The sequence below is a fragment of the Salmo salar genome, unplaced genomic scaffold (assembly GCF_965601325.2).
Source record: "Salmo salar unplaced genomic scaffold, fSalSal1 ptg000117l, whole genome shotgun sequence".
Lineage (NCBI taxonomy): Eukaryota > Metazoa > Chordata > Actinopteri > Salmoniformes > Salmonidae > Salmo > Salmo salar.
This window is the reverse complement of record NW_027675317.1, coordinates 1739804-1757048: the sequence shown is the minus strand read 5'-3', so window position 1 is coordinate 1757048 and position 17245 is coordinate 1739804. Positions and strand designations below refer to the sequence as shown.

General features: G+C 44.5%; 1 protein-coding gene across 1 annotated transcript; it reads right to left on the bottom strand.

Moving 5' to 3' along the window:
• Positions 1–8414: 8414 nt before the first annotated feature.
• LOC145866009 (NLR family CARD domain-containing protein 3-like) lies at positions 8415–16901 on the bottom strand. The gene is made up of 4 exons (XM_082970893.1): positions 16895–16901; positions 13894–14548; positions 13488–13661; positions 8415–8619 (listed from the first exon to the last, which is right to left on the bottom strand). Exons 1-4 carry the CDS (start codon positions 16899–16901, stop codon positions 8430–8432), a joined length of 1026 nt encoding a protein of 341 aa, XP_082827019.1. The 3' UTR covers positions 8415–8429.
• Positions 16902–17245: the final 344 nt, after the last annotated feature.

The window sequence follows — 17245 nt, the reverse complement described above, 5'->3', positions numbered from 1 at the left end:
GTGTGTGTGTCCTGTGTGTGTGTGTGTGTGTCCTGTGTGTGTGTGTGTGTGTGTGTCCTGTGTGTGTGTGTGTGTGTGTGTCCTGTGTGTGTGTGTGTGTGTGTGTCCTGTGTGTGTGTGTGTGTCCTGTGTGTGTGTGTGTGTGTGTGTCCTGTGTGTCCTGTGTGTGTGTGTGTGTGTGTGTGTGTGTGTGTCCTGTGTGTGTGTGTGTGTGTGTGTGTCCTGTGTGTGTGTGTGTGTGTCCTGTGTGTGTCCTGTGTGTCCTGTGTGTGTCCTGTGTGTGTCCTGTGTGTGTCCTGTGTGTGTCCTGTGTGTGTCCTGTGTGTGTGAGTGTGTCCTGTGTGTGTCCTGTGTGTGTGTGTGTGTGTCCTGTGTGTGTCCTGTGTGTGTGTGTGTGTGTGTGTGTCCTGTGTGTGTGTGTGTGTGTCCTGTGTGTGTCCTGTGTGTGTCCTGTGTGTCCTGTGTGTGTCCTGTGTGTCCTGTGTGTGTCCTGTGTGTGTCCTGTGTGTGTGAGTGTGTCCTGTGTGTGTGTGTGTGTCCTGTGTGTGTGTGTGTGTCCTGTGTGTGTGTGTGTGTCCTGTGTGTGTGTGTGTGTCCTGTGTGTGTGTGTGTGTGTGTGTCCTGTGTGTGTGTGTGTGTCCTGTGTGTGTGTGTGTGTGTCCTGTGTGTGTGTGTGTGTGTCCTGTATGTGTGTGTGTGTGTCCTGTGTGTGTGTGTGTGTGTCCTGTGTGTGTGTGTGTGTGTCCTGTGTGTGTGTGTGTGTGTCCTGTGTGTGTGTGTGTGTGTCCTGTGTGTGTGTGTGTGTGTCCTGTGTGTGTGTGTGTCCTGTGTGAGTGTGTGTGTGTGTGTCCTGTGTGAGTGTGTGTGTGTGTGTCCTGTGTGAGTGTGTGTGTGTGTGTCCTGTGTGAGTGTGTGTGTGTGTCCTGTGTGTGTGTGTGTGTGTGTCCTGTGTGTGTGTGTGTGTGTGTCCTGTGTGTGTGTGTGTGTGTCCTGTGTGTGTGTGTGTGTGTCCTGTGTGTGTGTGTGTGTCCTGTGTGTGTGTGTGTGTGTGTGTCCTGTGAGTGTGTGTGTGTGTGTGTCCTGTGAGTGTGTGTGTGTGTGTGTCCTGTGAGTGTGTGTCCTGTGTGTGTGTGTGTCCTGTGTGTGTGTGTGTCCTGTGTGTGTGTGTGTGTGTGTCCTGTGTGTGTGTGTGTGTCCTGTGTGTGTGTGTGTGTCCTGTGTGTGTGTGTGTGTCCTGTGTGTGTGTGTGTGTGTCCTGTGTGTGTGTGTGTGTCCTGTGTGTGTGTGTGTGTGTGTCCTGTGTGTGTGTGTGTGTCCTGTGTGTGTGTGTGTGTGTCCTGTGTGTGTGTGTGTGTGTCCTGTGTGTGTGTGTGTGTCCTGTGTGTGTGTGTGTGTCCTGTGTGTGTGTGTGTGTGTCCTGTGTGTGTGTGTGTGTGTCCTGTGTGTGTGTGTGTGTGTGTCCTGTGTGTGTGTGTGTGTGTCCTGTGTGTGTGTGTGTGTGTCCTGTGTGTGTGTGTGTGTGTGTGTCCTGTGTGAGTGTGTGTGTGTGTGTCCTGTGTGAGTGTGTGTGTGTGTGTCCTGTGTGAGTGTGTGTCCTGTGTGTGTGTGTGTGTGTCCTGTGTGTGTGTGTGTGTGTCCTGTGTGTGTGTGTGTGTGTCCTGTGTGTGTGTGTGTGTCCTGTGTGTGTGTGTGTGTGTGTGTCCTGTGAGTGTGTGTGTGTGTGTGTCCTGTGAGTGTGTGTGTGTGTCCTGTGAGTGTGTGTCCTGTGTGTGTGTGTGTCCTGTGTGTGTGTGTGTCCTGTGTGTGTGTGTGTGTGTGTCCTGTGTGTGTGTGTGTGTCCTGTGTGTGTGTGTGTGTCCTGTGTGTGTGTGTGTGTGTCCTGTGTGTGTGTGTGTGTGTCCTGTGTGTGTGTGTGTGTGTGTCCTGTGTGTGTGTGTGTGTGTCCTGTGTGTGTGTGTGTGTGTCCTGTGTGTGTGTGTGTGTGTGTCCTGTGTGTGTGTGTGTGTGTGTGTCCTGTGTGAGTGTGTGTGTGTGTGTCCTGTGTGAGTGTGTGTGTGTGTCCTGTGTGTGTGTGTGTGTGTGTGTCCTGTGTGTGTGTGTGTGTGTCCTGTGTGTGTGTGTGTGTGTCCTGTGTGTGTGTGTGTGTCCTGTGTGTGTGTGTGTGTGTGTGTCCTGTGAGTGTGTGTGTGTGTGTGTCCTGTGAGTGTGTGTGTGTGTCCTGTGAGTGTGTGTCCTGTGTGTGTGTGTGTCCTGTGTGTGTGTGTGTCCTGTGTGTGTGTGTGTGTGTGTCCTGTGTGTGTGTGTGTGTGTGTGTGTGTCCTTTGTGTGTGTGTGTCCTGTGTGTGTGTGTGTGTGTGTGTGTGTGTCCTGTGTGTGTGTGTGTGTGTGTGTGTGTGTCCTGTGTGTGTGTGTGTCCTGTGTGTGTTCTCACAGGACACACACACACACTCACACTGTGTGTGTGTCCTGTGTGTGTGTGTGTGTGTCCTGTGAGTGTGTGTGTGTGTCCTGTGAGTGTGTGTGTGTGTCCTGTGAGTGTGTGTGTGTGTCCTGTGTGTGTGTGTGTCCTGTGTGTGTGTGTGTGTCCTGTGTGTCCTGTGTGTGTGTGTCCTGTGTGTGTGTGTGTGTGTCCTGTGTGTGTGTGTGTGTGTGTGTCCTGTGTGTGTGTGTGTGTGTGTCCTGTGTGTGTGTGTGTGTGTCCTGTGTGTGTGTGTGTGTCCTGTGTGTGTGTGTGTGTGTGTCCTGTGTGTGTGTGTGTGTGTGTGTGTGTGTGTGTGTGTCCTGTGTGTGTGTGTGTGTGTGTCCTGTGTGTGTGTGTGTGTGTGTCCTGTGTGTGTGTGTGTCCTGTGTGTGTGTGTGTGTGTCCTGTGTGTGTGTGTGTGTGTCCTGTGAGTGTGTGTGTGTGTGTCCTGTGAGTGTGTGTGTGTGTCCTGTGAGTGTGTGTGTGTGTCCTGTGAGTGTCCTGTGTGTGTGTCCTGTGAGTGTCCTGTGTGTGTGTCCTGTGAGTGTCCTGTGTGTGTGTCCTGTGAGTGTCCTGTGTGTGTGTCCTGTGAGTGTCCTGTGTGTGTGTCCTGTGAGTGTCCTGTGTGTGTGTCCTGTGAGTGTCCTGTGTGTGTGTCCTGTGTGTGTCCTGTGTGTGTGTCCTGTGTGTGTGTGTGTGTGTCCTGTGTGTGTGTGTGTCCTGTGTGTGTGTGTGTGTCCTGTGAGTGTGTGTGTGTGTCCTGTGAGTGTGTGTGTGTGTCCTGTGAGTGTGTGTGTGTGTCCTGTGAGTGTGTGTGTGTGTCCTGTGAGTGTGTGTGTGTGTCCTGTGAGTGTGTGTGTGTGTCCTGTGTGTGTGTGTGTGTGTGTGTGTCCTGTGAGTGTGTGTGTGTGTGTGTCCTGTGAGTGTGTGTGTGTGTCCTGTGAGTGTGTGTGTGTGTCCTGTGAGTGTGTGTGTGTGTGTGTGTCCTGTGAGTGTGTGTGTGTGTGTGTCCTGTGAGTGTGTGTGTGTGTGTGTGTCCTGTGAGTGTGTGTGTGTGTGTGTGTGTGTGTCCTGTGAGTGTGTGTGTGTCCTGTGAGTGTGTGTGTGTGTGTGTGTGTCCTGTGAGTGTGTGTGTGTGTGTGTCCTGTGAGTGTGTGTGTCCTGTGAGTGTGTGTGTGTGTGTGTGTCCTGTGAGTGTGTGTGTCCTGTGAGTGTGTGTGTGTGTGTGTGTCCTGTGAGTGTGTGTGTGTGTGTGTGTCCTGTGAGTGTGTGTGTGTGTGTGTGTCCTGTGAGTGTGTGTGTGTGTGTGTGTCCTGTGAGTGTGTGTGTGTGTGTGTGTCCTGTGAGTGTGTGTGTGTGTGTGTGTGTCCTGTGAGTGTGTGTGTGTGTGTGTGTGTCCTGTGAGTGTGTGTCCTGTGAGTGTGTGTGTGTGTCCTGTGAGTGTGTGTGTGTGTCCTGTGAGTGTGTGTGTGTGTCCTGTGAGTGTGTGTGTGTGTCCTGTGAGTGTGTGTGTGTGTCCTGTGAGTGTGTGTGTGTGTCCTGTGAGTGTGTGTGTGTGTCCTGTGAGTGTGTGTGTGTGTCCTGTGAGTGTGTGTGTGTGTGTGTGTGTGTGTGTCCTGTGAGTGTGTGTGTGTGTGTGTGTGTGTGTGTCCTGTGAGTGTGTGTGTGTGTGTGTGTGTGTGTGTCCTGTGAGTGTGTGTGTGTGTGTGTGTGTGTGTGTCCTGTGAGTGTGTGTGTGTGTGTGTGTCCTGTGAGTGTGTGTGTGTGTGTGTGTCCTGTGAGTGTGTGTGTGTGTGTGTGTGTCCTGTGAGTGTGTGTGTGTGTGTGTGTGTCCTGTGAGTGTGTGTGTGTGTGTGTCCTGTGAGTGTGTGTGTGTCCTGTGAGTGTGTGTGTGTGTGTGTCCTGTGAGTGTGTGTGTGTGTGTGTCCTGTGAGTGTGTGTCCTGTGAGTGTGTGTGTGTGTGTGTGTCCTGTGAGTGTGTGTGTGTGTGTGTCCTGTGAGTGTGTGTGTGTGTGTGTCCTGTGAGTGTGTGTGTGAGTGTGTCCTGTGAGTGTGTGTGTGTGTGTGTGTGTCCTGTGAGTGTGTGTGTGTGTGTGTGTGTCCTGTGAGTGTGTGTGTGTGTGTGTGTGTCCTGTGAGTGTGTGTGTGTGTGTGTGTCCTGTGAGTGTGTGTGTGTGTGTGTGTCCTGTGAGTGTGTGTGTGTGTGTCCTGTGAGTGTGTGTGTGTGTGTCCTGTGAGTGTGTGTGTGTGTGTCCTGTGAGTGTGTGTGTGTGTGTCCTGTGAGTGTGTGTGTGTGTGTCCTGTGAGTGTGTGTGTGTGTGTCCTGTGAGTGTGTGTGTGTGTGTCCTGTGAGTGTGTGTGTGTGTGTCCTGTGAGTGTGTGTGTGTGTGTCCTGTGAGTGTGTGTGTGTGTGTCCTGTGAGTGTGTGTGTGTGTGTCCTGTGAGTGTGTGTGTGTGTGTCCTGTGAGTGTGTGTGTGTGTGTCCTGTGAGTGTGTGTGTGTGTGTCCTGTGAGTGTGTGTGTGTGTGTGTGTGTGTGTGTGTCCTGTGAGAGTGTGTGTGTCCTGTGAGAGTGTGTGTGTCCTGTGAATGTGTGTGTGTGTCCTGTGAATGTGTGTGTGTGTCCTGTGAGTGTGTGTGTGTGTGTCCTGTGAGTGTGTGTGTGTGTGTCCTGTGAGTGTGTGTGTGTGTGTCCTGTGTGAGTGTCCTGTGTGAGTGTCCTGTGTGAGTGTCCTGTGTGAGTGTGTGAGTGTCCTGTGTGAGTGTCCTGTGTGAGTGTGTGAGTGTCCTGTGTGAGTGTGTGAGTGTCCTGTGTGAGTGTGTGTGTGAGTGTGTGTGTGTGTGTTCACTGTGAAACACACACACACAGGACACACACACACAGGACACACACACACAAGACACACACACACAAGACACGGACACACAAGACACGGACACACAAGACACGGACACACAGGACACACACACACACACTCACAGGACACACACACACACACACACACACACACTCACAGGACACACACACACACACACACACACACTCACACACACACACACAGCATATAGCTTTGTCCAAGTGGTGGTCAGAATGTTTGTCTTAACTAGCCTGAAAAGTCCAACATGTCTGATATGAACATTGACATAAACCCTCTACATACTTGAGTTTCTCCAGTCTGCAGTGTGGATCCTCCAGTCCAGCAGAGAGCAGTCTGACTCCTGAGTCTCCTGGGTGATTGTAGCTCAGGTCCAGCTCTCTCAGGTGTGAGGGGTTTGACCTCAGAGCTGAGACCAGAGAAGCACAGCCTTCCTCTGTGACTAGACAGCCTGACAGCCTGCAAAGAGTCAAATCATATTAAAATCACACTGCTATGCTTTGGTGGTGAAAATAGTGGCAGTATATTTCTTCAACATATTCAGATATATCAGTGTCCTGAAACCTTCCATATCTATTCATAAATTAATGTATCATAATATAAATTACAAATGATCAAAGTTTTGCATGCAGATAGAAACATGTATTTTTATTTGAGGATATTTTCATACATATCTGTTTCACCATTTAGAATAATAAAAGCACTTTATCTATCTAGTCCCCCTATTTAACCTGTTAGGGCTCGGGGGCAGTATTGACACGGCCGGATAAAAAACATACCCGATTTAATCTGGTTACTACTCTTACCCAGTAACTAGAATATGCATATCATTATTGGCTTTGGATAGAAAACACCCTAAAGTTTCTAAAACTGTTTGAATGGTGTCTGTGAGTATAACAGAACTCAAATGGCAGGCAAAAACCTGAGAAGATTTCATGCAGGAAGTGGCCTGTCTGACAAGTTGTGTTTCATCTTGGCTCTTTTTATTGAAGACTGAGGATCTTTGCTCTAACGTGACACTTCCTACGGCTCCCATAGGCTCTCACAGCCCGGGAAAAAGCTGAACGATATCGAGGCAGCCTCTGGCTGAAACACATTATCGCTTTTGGCAATTGGCCGATCAGAGTACTATGGGCTTAGGCGCGTGCCCGAGTCGACCCCATGCTTTAATTTCTTTCGTCTGTTTACCTAAACGCAGATTACCGGTCGGAATATTATCGCTTTTTTATGAGAAAAATGGCATAAAAATTGATTTTAAACAGCGGTTGACATGCTTCGAAGTACGGTAATGGAATATTTAGAATTTTTTTGTCACGAATTGCGCCATGCTCGTAACCCTTCTTTACCCTTTCGGATAGTGTCTTGAACGCACGAACAAAACGCCGCTGTTTGGATATAACGATGGATTATTTTGAACCAAACCAACATTTGTTATTGAAGTAGAAGTCCTGGGAGTGCATTCTGACGAAGACAGCAAAGGTAATAACATTTTTCTTATAGTAAATCTGACTTTGGTGAGTGCTAAACTTGCTGGGTGTCTAAATAGCTAGCCCTGTGATGCCGGGCTATCTACTCAGAATATTGCAAAATGTGCTTTCACCTAAAAAGCTATTTTATAATCTGACATATCGAGTGCATAGAGGAGTTCTGTATCTATAATTCTTAAAAGAATTGTTATGCTTTTTGTGAATGTTTATCGTGAGTAATTTAGTAAATTCACCGGCAGTGTTCGGTGGGAATGCTAGTCACATGCTAGTCACATGCTAATGTAAAAAGCTGGTTTTTGATATAAATATGAACTTGATTGAACAAAACATGCATGCATTGTATAACATAATGTCCTAGGTTTGTCATCTGATGAAGATCATCAAAGGTTAGTGCTGCATTTAGCTGTGGTTTGGGTTTATGTGACATTATATGCTAGCTTGAAAAATGGGTGTCTGATTATTTCTGGCTGGGTACTCTGCTGACATAATCTAATGTTTTGCTTTCGTTGTAAAGCCTTTTTGAAATCGGACAGTGTGGTTAGATTAACGAGAGTCTTGTCTTTAAAATGGTGTAAAATAGTCATATGTTTGAGAAATTGAAGTTTTTGCATTTTTGAGGTTTTTGAATAACGCGCCACAGGATTACACTGGCTGTTACGTAGGTGGGACGATTTGGTGCCACCTGCCCTAGAGAGGTTAAAGAAGTCATATGGTTCCTGACCAATTCACTCATAGTGTATTAAATTAGTCAAAAGTTTACTATTTGGTTCCATATTCTTTGACTGCAATGACTACATCAAGCTTGTGACTGCCATGATTGAGAAAGATCATGAACAATAATTAGTGAGAAAGTTACAGAGGCTTCAACAAAACATGCTAACCTCTCACCATTACCAATAACAGAGGCTACAACAAAACATGCTAACCTCCCACCATTACCAATAACAGAGGCTACAACAAAACATGCTAACCTCTCACCATTACCAATAACAGAGGCTACAACAAAACATGCTAACCTCTCACCATTACCAATAACAGAGGATACAACAAAACATGCTAACCTCTCACCATTACCAATAACAGAGGATACAACAAAACATGCTAACCTCTCACCCTTACCAATAACAGAGGCTACAACAAAACATGCTAACCTCTCACCATTACCAATAACAGAGGCTACAACAAAACATGCTAACCTCTCACCATTACCAATAACAGAGGCTACAACAAAACATGCTAACCTCTCACCATTACCAATAACAGAGGATACAACAAAACATGCTAACCTCTCACCATTACCAATAACAGAGGCTACAACAAAACATGCTAACCTCTCACCATTACCAATAACAGAGGCTACAACAAAACATGCTAACCTCTCACCATTACCAATAACAGAGGCTACAACAAAACAAGCTAACCTCTCACCATTACCAATAACAGAGGCTACAACAAAACATGCTAACCTCTCACCATTACCAATAACAGAGGCTACAACAAAACATGCTAACCTCTCACCATTACCAATAACAGAGGCTACAACAAAACAAGCTAACCTCTCACCATTACCAATAACAGAGACGACAACGAAACACTTGTTGACCAACTACAGGAATACTAACCTCAGAGTCTCCAGTCTGCAGTGGGGATCCTCCAGTCCAGCAGAGAGCAGCTCCACTCCTGAATCCTTCAGGTCATTGTTACTCAGGTCCAGCTCTCTCAGGTGTGAGTGGTTTGAACTGAGAACTGAGGCCAACACTTTACAGGATGTGTCTGTGAGTTTACAGCCAGTGAGTCTGCCAACACAGAAGAAATACAATGACAGACACTTTGTATTAAAATGATACGCTTAGCTTCCTCTGTTTACGCTGTTACCCGTTTACAAATAATGTGTTGGGTTTGACCTCAGAGCTGAGACCAGAGAAGCACAGCCTTCCTCTGTGACTAGACAGCCTGACAGCCTGCAAAGAGTCAAATCATATTAAAACCACACTGCTATTCTTTGGCTGGTGAAAATAGTGGCAGTATATTTCTTCAACATATTCAGATACATCAGTGTCCTGAAACCTGCCATATCTACTCATACATTAAAGTATCATATTATAAATTACAAATTATCAAAGTTTTGCCTGCAGATAGAAACATGTATAGTACAAATATTTGAGTAGACTGACCAGACCAGTTTAAAAGCAGTATCAGTCAAAAGACAGACAGTGAGGTATCAGATTTAGATTGTATTGAGTATACAGTCCACACCATATCTATTTTGACAGTGAAGATAACATTTTAAATGTGGCTCTAAACTCCAACATTTTGGATTTCAGATCAAATGTTTCATATGAGGTGACAGTATATAATGTCACCTTTTATTTGAGGATATTTTCATATATATCTGATTCACCATTTAGAAAAATGAAAGCACTTTATGCATCTAGTCCCCCTATTTAAAGAAGTCATATGTTTTCTGACCAATTCACTCATAGTGTATTAAATTAGTCAAAAGTTTAGTATTTGGTCCCATATTCTTTGACTGCAATGACTACATCAAGCCTGTGACTGCCATGATTGAGAAAGATCATGAATAATAATGAGTGAGAAAGTTACAGAGGATACAACAAAACATGCTAACCTCTCACCATTACCAATAACAGAGGCTACAACAAAACATGCTAACCTCTCACCATTACCAATAACAGATGCTACAACAAAACATGCTAACCTCTCACCATTACCAATGTATTTATTTATAAGCACCTCAAGTTGTGGTTACTCACGACTTGGTAGATATTCCCTCAGCGAAGTATGGCAGTTCCATGCAGGTTTCCTCACCAAGTCCAAGGCAGCACAGCTACCCATGCAGACAGTACTCCTTAGCCGTAACCGATATCCCCATGGCAACACGAACTCGTTTAGCTTCCCAAGCAATTATCTCCCGGTGTCAGACGATGCTAGGCTAACCTCAAGGCTGGCTAATACCTCCACGACGAGACGGTAGCTTCAGTCTTTACTAAGTTTTAACTAAATTATAACAACTCTTTTATTAAATAAAACATGTATTTCCCTTCATGTCTTAGTAGCTATGGGTTTTGTTGTAGTTCTGTCGTCTTCTTTTATAATTTTTCTTCACCAACCGTCCTGAGGTAAAACGTCCATCCTTTCATCAATGTCTTTTTCCCTCCCGTTAACCAGGTCAACTCCCATTGGCCACAACTTAACAAGCGACCTTATTGGTCAAAACGTAAACTTCAAAGTAAAACAAACTATTCACTTACACATTAAATAAATATTTCTTCAAAAAGCATAATGCATTAACAACATTACAGTTTAGGAGCAATTCAATCATCTTTTAAATATAACACCAATTAATTATAACAAATAAACTCAATACTTGGTTCAAACAAGGGTATTACACAAACATACAGTCAATAATACAGTAGAAAAATAAGTCTATATACAATGTGAGCAAATTAAGTGAAATAAGGGAGGTAAAGGCAAAAAAAGGCCATGGTGGCAAAGTAAATACAATATAGCAAGTAAAACACTGGAATGGTAGATATGCAGTGGAAGAAAGTGCAAAGTAGAAATAATGGGGTGCAAAGGAGCTAAATATATAATATAAATAGAGTAGGGGAAGAGGTAGTTGGGCTAAATTATAGATGGGCTATGTACAGGTGCAGTAATCTGTGAGCTGCTCTGACAGCTGGTGCTTAAAGCTAGTGAGGGAGATAAGTGTTTCCAGTTTTAGAGATTTTTGTAGTTCGTTCCAGTCATTGGCAGCAGAGAACTGGAAGAAGAGGCGGCCGAAGGAGGAATTGGCTTTGGGGGTGACCAGAGAGATATACCTGCTGGAGCGCGTGCTACAGGTGGGTGCTTCTATGGTGACCAGTGAGCGGAGATAAGGGGGGACTTTACCTAGCAGGGTCTTGTAGATGACCTGGAGCCAGTGGGTTTAGCGACGAGTATGAAGCGAGGGCCAGACAACGAGAGCGTACAGGTCGCAGTGGTGGGTAGTACAGTGGGGGAAAAAAGTATTTGATCCCCTGCTGATTTTGTACGTTTGCCCACTGACAAAAAAATGATCAGTCTATAATTTTAATGGTAGGTTTATTTGAACAGTGAGAGACAGAATAACAGCAAAAAAATCAAGAAAAACGCGTGTCAAAAATGTTATACAATTATTCGCATTTTAATGAGGGAAATGAGTATTTGACCCCTCTGCAAAACATGACTTAGTACTTGGTGGCAAAACCCTTTCTTGTAGTTGGCCACCAGGTTTGCACACATCTCAGGAGGGATTTTGTCCCACTCCTCTTAGCAGATCTTCTCCAAGTCATTAAGGTTTCGAGGCTGACGTTTGGCAACTCGAACCTTCAGCTCCCTCGACAGATTTTCTATGGGATTAAGGTCTGGAGACTGGCTAGGCCACTCCAGGACCTTAATGTGCTTCTTCTTGAGCCACTCCTTTGTTGCCTTGGCCGTGTGTTTTGGGTCATTGTCATGCTTGAATACCCATCCACAACTCATTTTCAATGCCCTGGCTGAGGGAAGGAGGTTCTCACCCAAGACTTGACGGTACATGGCCCCGCCTATCGTCCCTTTGATGCAGTGAAGTTGTCCTGTCCCCTTAGCAGAAAAACACCCCTTTAGCATAATGTTTCCACCTCCATGTTTGACGGTGGAGATGGTGTTCAAAGAGCTCCATTTTGGTCTCATCTGACCACAACATTTTCACCCAGTTGTCCTCTGAATCATTCAGATGTTCATTGGCAAACTTCAGACGGGCATGTATATGTATTCTTGAGCAGGGGGACCTTGCTGGCGCTGCAGGATTTCAGTCCTTCACGGCGTAGTGTGTTACCAATTGTTTTCTTGGTGACTATGGTCCCAGCTGCCTTGAGATCATTGACAAGATCCTCCCGTGGAGTTCTGGGCTGATTCCTCACCGTTCTCATGATCATTGCAACTCCACGAGGTGAGATCTTGCATGGAGCCCCAGGCCGAGGGATATTGACAGTTCTTTTGTGTTTCTTCCATTTGCGAATAATCGCACCAAATGTTGTCACCTTCTCACCAAGCTGCTTGGCGATGGTCGTGTAGCCCATTCCAGCCTTGTGTAGGTCTACAATCTTGTCCCTGACATCCTTGGAGAGCTCTTTGGTCTTGGCCATGGTGGAGAGTTTGGAATCTGATTGATTGATTGCTTCTGTGGTCAGGTGTCTTTTTTTACAGGTAACAAGTTGCGGTTAGGAGCACTCCCTTTAAGAGTGTGCTCCTAATCTCAGCTCGTTACCTGTATAAAAGACACCTGGGAGCCAGAAATCTTTCTGATTGAGAGGGGGTCAAATACTTATTTCCCTCATTAAAATGCAAATCAATTTATAACATTTCTGACATTAGTTTTTCTGGATGTTTTTGTTGTTATTCTGTCTCTCACTGTTCAAATAAACCTACCATTAAAATTATAGACTGATCCTTTCTTTGTCAGTGGGCAAACGTACAAAATCAGCAGGGGATCAAATACTTTTTTCCCCCACTGTATATGGGGCTTTGGTGACAAAACGGATGGCACTGTGATAGACTGCATCCAATTTATTGAGTAGGGTATTTGGAGGCTATTTTGTAAATGACATGGCCGAAGTCGAGTATCGGTAGGATGGTCAGTTTTATAAGGGTATGTTTGGCCGCATGAGTGAAGGATGCTATGTTGCGAAATAGGAAGCCAACTCTAGATTTAATTTTGGATTGGAGATGCTTAATGTGAGTCTGGAAGGAGAGTTTACAGTCTAACCAGACACCTAGGTATTTGTAGTTGTCCACATATTCTAAGTCAGAACCGTCCAGAGTACTGATGCTGGACAGGCGGGCAGGTGCAGGCAGCGATCGGTTGAAGAGCATGCATTTAGTTTTACTTGTATTTAAGAGCAGTTGGAGGCCACGGAAGGAGAGTTGTAATGGCATTGAAGCTCGTCTGGAGGTTAGTTAACACAGTGTCCAAAGAAGGGCCAGAAGTATACAGAATAACACCAATAACAGAGGGGGTCTGATCTTTGTGCCTCTGTAAATTTCTCATTCATCATCATTAATGATTCATTCATGATTATTCATAATCATGGTAGCATCCACATGAATGTAGAAGTGTTCAGAAACATCTTCTATTCTTACTGACAATACAAGCGAAGTGACTCCAAAATGACAGGACATTATTCACCATTCAGTTTCTATTAGGAAAAACATCCAAAACACAACCAAAACAAACTGCAAATGAATTCAACAAGTTTGTAGAATCACAAGCTTGATGTAATCACTGCAGGCATGGAATATGGGACCAAATACTAAACTTATGACAACTTTAATACAATATAAGTGAATTTGTCCGAATATGTACAACTTTTTCAAATGGGAGAACTAAATACATAAAGTGCTTTCCTTTCTTAACAGTAACACAGCTATGTATGAAAATACCCTCAAATAAAAGGTGACATTCTGTACTGTCACCTAATATGAAACATTCTATCTCAAATCCAAAATGCTGGAGCATAGCGACAAATTTAAAACTGTAAGCTTCACTGTCCAAACACATATGGTGTGGACTATGTGTGTCTGCTAAACACATGTGGATCTGCTGAACAGTTATTACTTGTTGACCAACTACAGGAATACTGACCTCAGAGTCTCCAGTTTACAGTGGGGATTCCCCAGTCCAGCAGAGAGCAGCTTCACTCCTGAATCCTTCAGATCATTGTTACTCAGGTCCAGCTTTCTCAGGTGTGAGGGGTTTGACTTCAGAGCTGAGACCAGAGAAGCACAGCCTTCCTTTGTGACTCCACAGCCTGACAGCCTGCAACGAGATCATCATGACTTCACAAACACACTGTTAATTTAACACCAGTAGTATAGAAGGACAGCGGTAGATGCATTTGGTTCATATTCCCAAACAACATATAGATTCATCTTCCATCAATGCATTTATTCAATATGTTTTTCAATATACATATTATAATACATATTTTTCACTAAACATAATATTTCTTCCTGATGAATACTTCTTATATGTCATTTTATTTACTCACAGAGCAGCACTGGAGGCTTTGACCACTGGCAGCAGCCTCAGAAGACCTTCCTCTGATCTGGAGTATTTCTTCAGGTCAAACACATCCAGCTCCTTTTCTGAAGTCAGCAATACAAAGACCAGAGCTGACCACTGTGCAGGTGACAGGTTGGGTTTTGAGAGACTTCCTGAGCTCAGGAAGCTTTGGATCTCCTCCACTAGAGAATGGTCATTCAGTTCATTCAGACAGTGGAACAGATTGATGCTCCTCTCTGGAGAGGGATTCTCCCTGATCTTCTTCTTGATGTACTTGACTGTCTCTTCATGGCTCTGTGAGCTGCTTCTTGTCTTTGTCAGTAGACCTCGTAAGTGCTTCTGATTGGACTCCAGTGAGAGTCCCAGAAGGAAGCGGAGGAACAGGTCCAGGTTTCCCATCTCACTTTGTAAGGCTTTATCCACAGCACTCTTGTAGACAGTAACTTCAGACTTGTCTCTGTACAGCAGAGAAAAGATACTGGACTTTGTTTGCTGTTTGTCCACGAGATTCTCATTGTTGTTGATGAATGAGAGGAACACATACACAGCAGCCAGAAACTCCTGAATGCTCAGATGCACAAAGCAGTACACCTTGTTCTGGTACAGAACACATTCCTCTTTAAAGAGCTGTGTGCACAATCCTGAGTACACAGAGGCTTCATTGACATTAATGCCAGCCTCTTTCAGGTCTTTTTCATAGAAAATCAGATTGCCCTTCACTAGCTGTTGAAAAGCCAGTTTTCCCAGTGACAGAATGCTCTCTTTATTCCAGTGTGGACCTGTCTCTTCTTTCCCAAGATACTTTTCATTCTTCTGTTTGGTATGAAACACCACAAGGTGTGTGTACATCTCAGTCAGAGTCTTGGGCATCTCTTCTCTCTTATGTTTCAGCATGTGTTCGAGGACTGTTGCAGAAATCCAACAGAAGACTGGAATGTGGCACATGATGTGGAGGCTCCTTGATGTCTTTATGTGTGAGATGATTCTGTTGGCCAGGTCCTCATCACTGAATCTCTTCCTGAAGTACTCCTCCTTCTGTGGGTCATTGAACCCTCGTACCTCTGTCACCTGGTCAACACACCCTGAAGGGATCTTACTGGCTGCTGCAGGTCGGGTAGTTATCCAGAGGAGAGCAGAGGGAAGCAGATTTCCCTCGATGAGATTTGTCAGCAGAACATCCACTGAGGTTGACTCTGTGACGTCCCAACAGATCTTGTTCTTCTGGAAGTCTAGGGGCAGTCGACACTCATCCAGACCATCAAAGATGAACACAACTTTGTACTTGTCATAGTTGGAGATTCTTGATTGTTTGGTTTCCATTGAGAAGTGATTGAGAAGTTCAATCAAAGTGTGTTTGTCCTCTTTCATCAAATTCAGCTCCCGAAAAGGGAATGAAAAAACAAATTGAACATCCTGATTGGCTTTTCCTTCAGCCCAGTCCAGAATGAACTTCTGCACAGAGACTGTTTTTCCAATGCCAGCGACTCCCTTTGTCAGCACAGTTCTGATAAGTTTGTCTTGTCCAGTTAAGGGTTTGAAGATGTCGTTACATTTGATTGCAGACTCTGGTCTTGCTTGTTTCCTGGTTGTTGTCTCAATCTGTCTCAGCTCATGTTCATTATTGACCTCTCCTGTTCCTCCCTCTGTGATGTAGAGCTCTGTGTAGATCTTATTGAGAACTGTTGGGTTTCCTTGTTTAGCGATCCCCTCAAATACACATTGAAACTTGTTCTTTAGATTAGATTTGAGTTCACGTTGGCAAATCTCAGCAAGCTCATCTGAATCTAGAAATAACACAGAGGATATTAATATTACGTCTGTTTTAATGCCTACAGTATTGTAGGACTGTTATAACATTTTAAATTATAATCATTTATTCTCTTAACTGAATGTATAACTGTGTAAATGTTTTCATAATGCATTACAGACTGGTGTGACTGATTATATTATTATTGGTATTATTGATGGTATTATTAATGTTGTCTCTCTCTCTCTCGCTCTCTAAATTAATCAACACAACACATCCCTTCTGCTACTTGATGAGGTCACAAGGTGTTGTGTTAATTAAGGCTGCTACAATATCATTGAGTTACACAGCTACTTTAGCTGTACTTTAGCTACAGCTTTTAAATGTTATAAAACAGCATTCAACATGAGGCAGACAGATCTTACAGTTCTCCAGTGTGTCAGCAAGCTCCTTCTGGTTCATTTTCCTCAGGACGTGCAGTGTGATCTTCAGAGCCCCCTCTCTGGCACTGCTCTCCTGCTTCTCATCTTCAGCATCCACCACTTCCTCATCCTGCTTCTGACTCTCAAAGCCTTCTGGGAGTTCAGGACTAAGAATCCTCTTGAACATCTTCAGCTCGTTCTTCAAAAATGTCATAATTTTCTCTTCAAGCAACTAAAATAAATCAAGTAAATAAGTTAAGCAAGAGAATAAATGCTTTCTCATTAACACATTAATGAATAATTGACAGATCAACTTTACTTGAGGAAAACAAACACAAATGTTCATAACAGGACCACATACACTGAATATAGAGTCCAGGTCTGTTTGATGACTCTGGGAAGACTGACCACTGAGAATCTCTGACTCTGATCTCTCCTGTTGGTTTCTGTGGACAAAACATGAGATTACATCTCCTCATCCAGGGAGTACACACACACACACACACACACACACACACACACACACACACACACACACACACACACACACACACACACACACACACACACACACACATACACACACAGGGAGGGAACGTTGTGTTTGTTTAATATTGTTTTAGGACTATATAAATGGATAAAAGGATTAGCCTATGGATTATGAAAACAACCAAAAGAAATGTGAAAATGGGAGAGGAGAAATGACTAGAGACAGTGTTGTTTAACTCACTGACCATGACCGATGAGTTCTTCTTACCTTTGTTCAGTAGAAAAGTCTCCCTCTCTAAAGTTTCTAGGAGGATCCATAGACCAGTCACTCTTCATGGACACACAGCTGGGAACAGGGGAGGCTGGTCTCTCCTGCTTGATTGGTCTTCAACACAACAGAGACAAACATTACATCTCTCATCTACTCTGATCTCAGATGGGAAACATAAGAAGAGTTCCAAAACGCAACATATCACTTTACAGAAACGTTCGTAATTTTGCCTTTATTGTTTAAAGAAATTATGAAAGAGATTGGTGTGTTGTTTCACTATCTAATCATGGCATGGTGACTCTCAGGAGTTAACACACTCAGGTCAGGGAGAGTTGGAGAGGCAGGTTTATGGTTCCCCCCTAGACTCTCAGGAGTTAACACACTCGGGTCAGGGAGAGTTGGAGAGGCA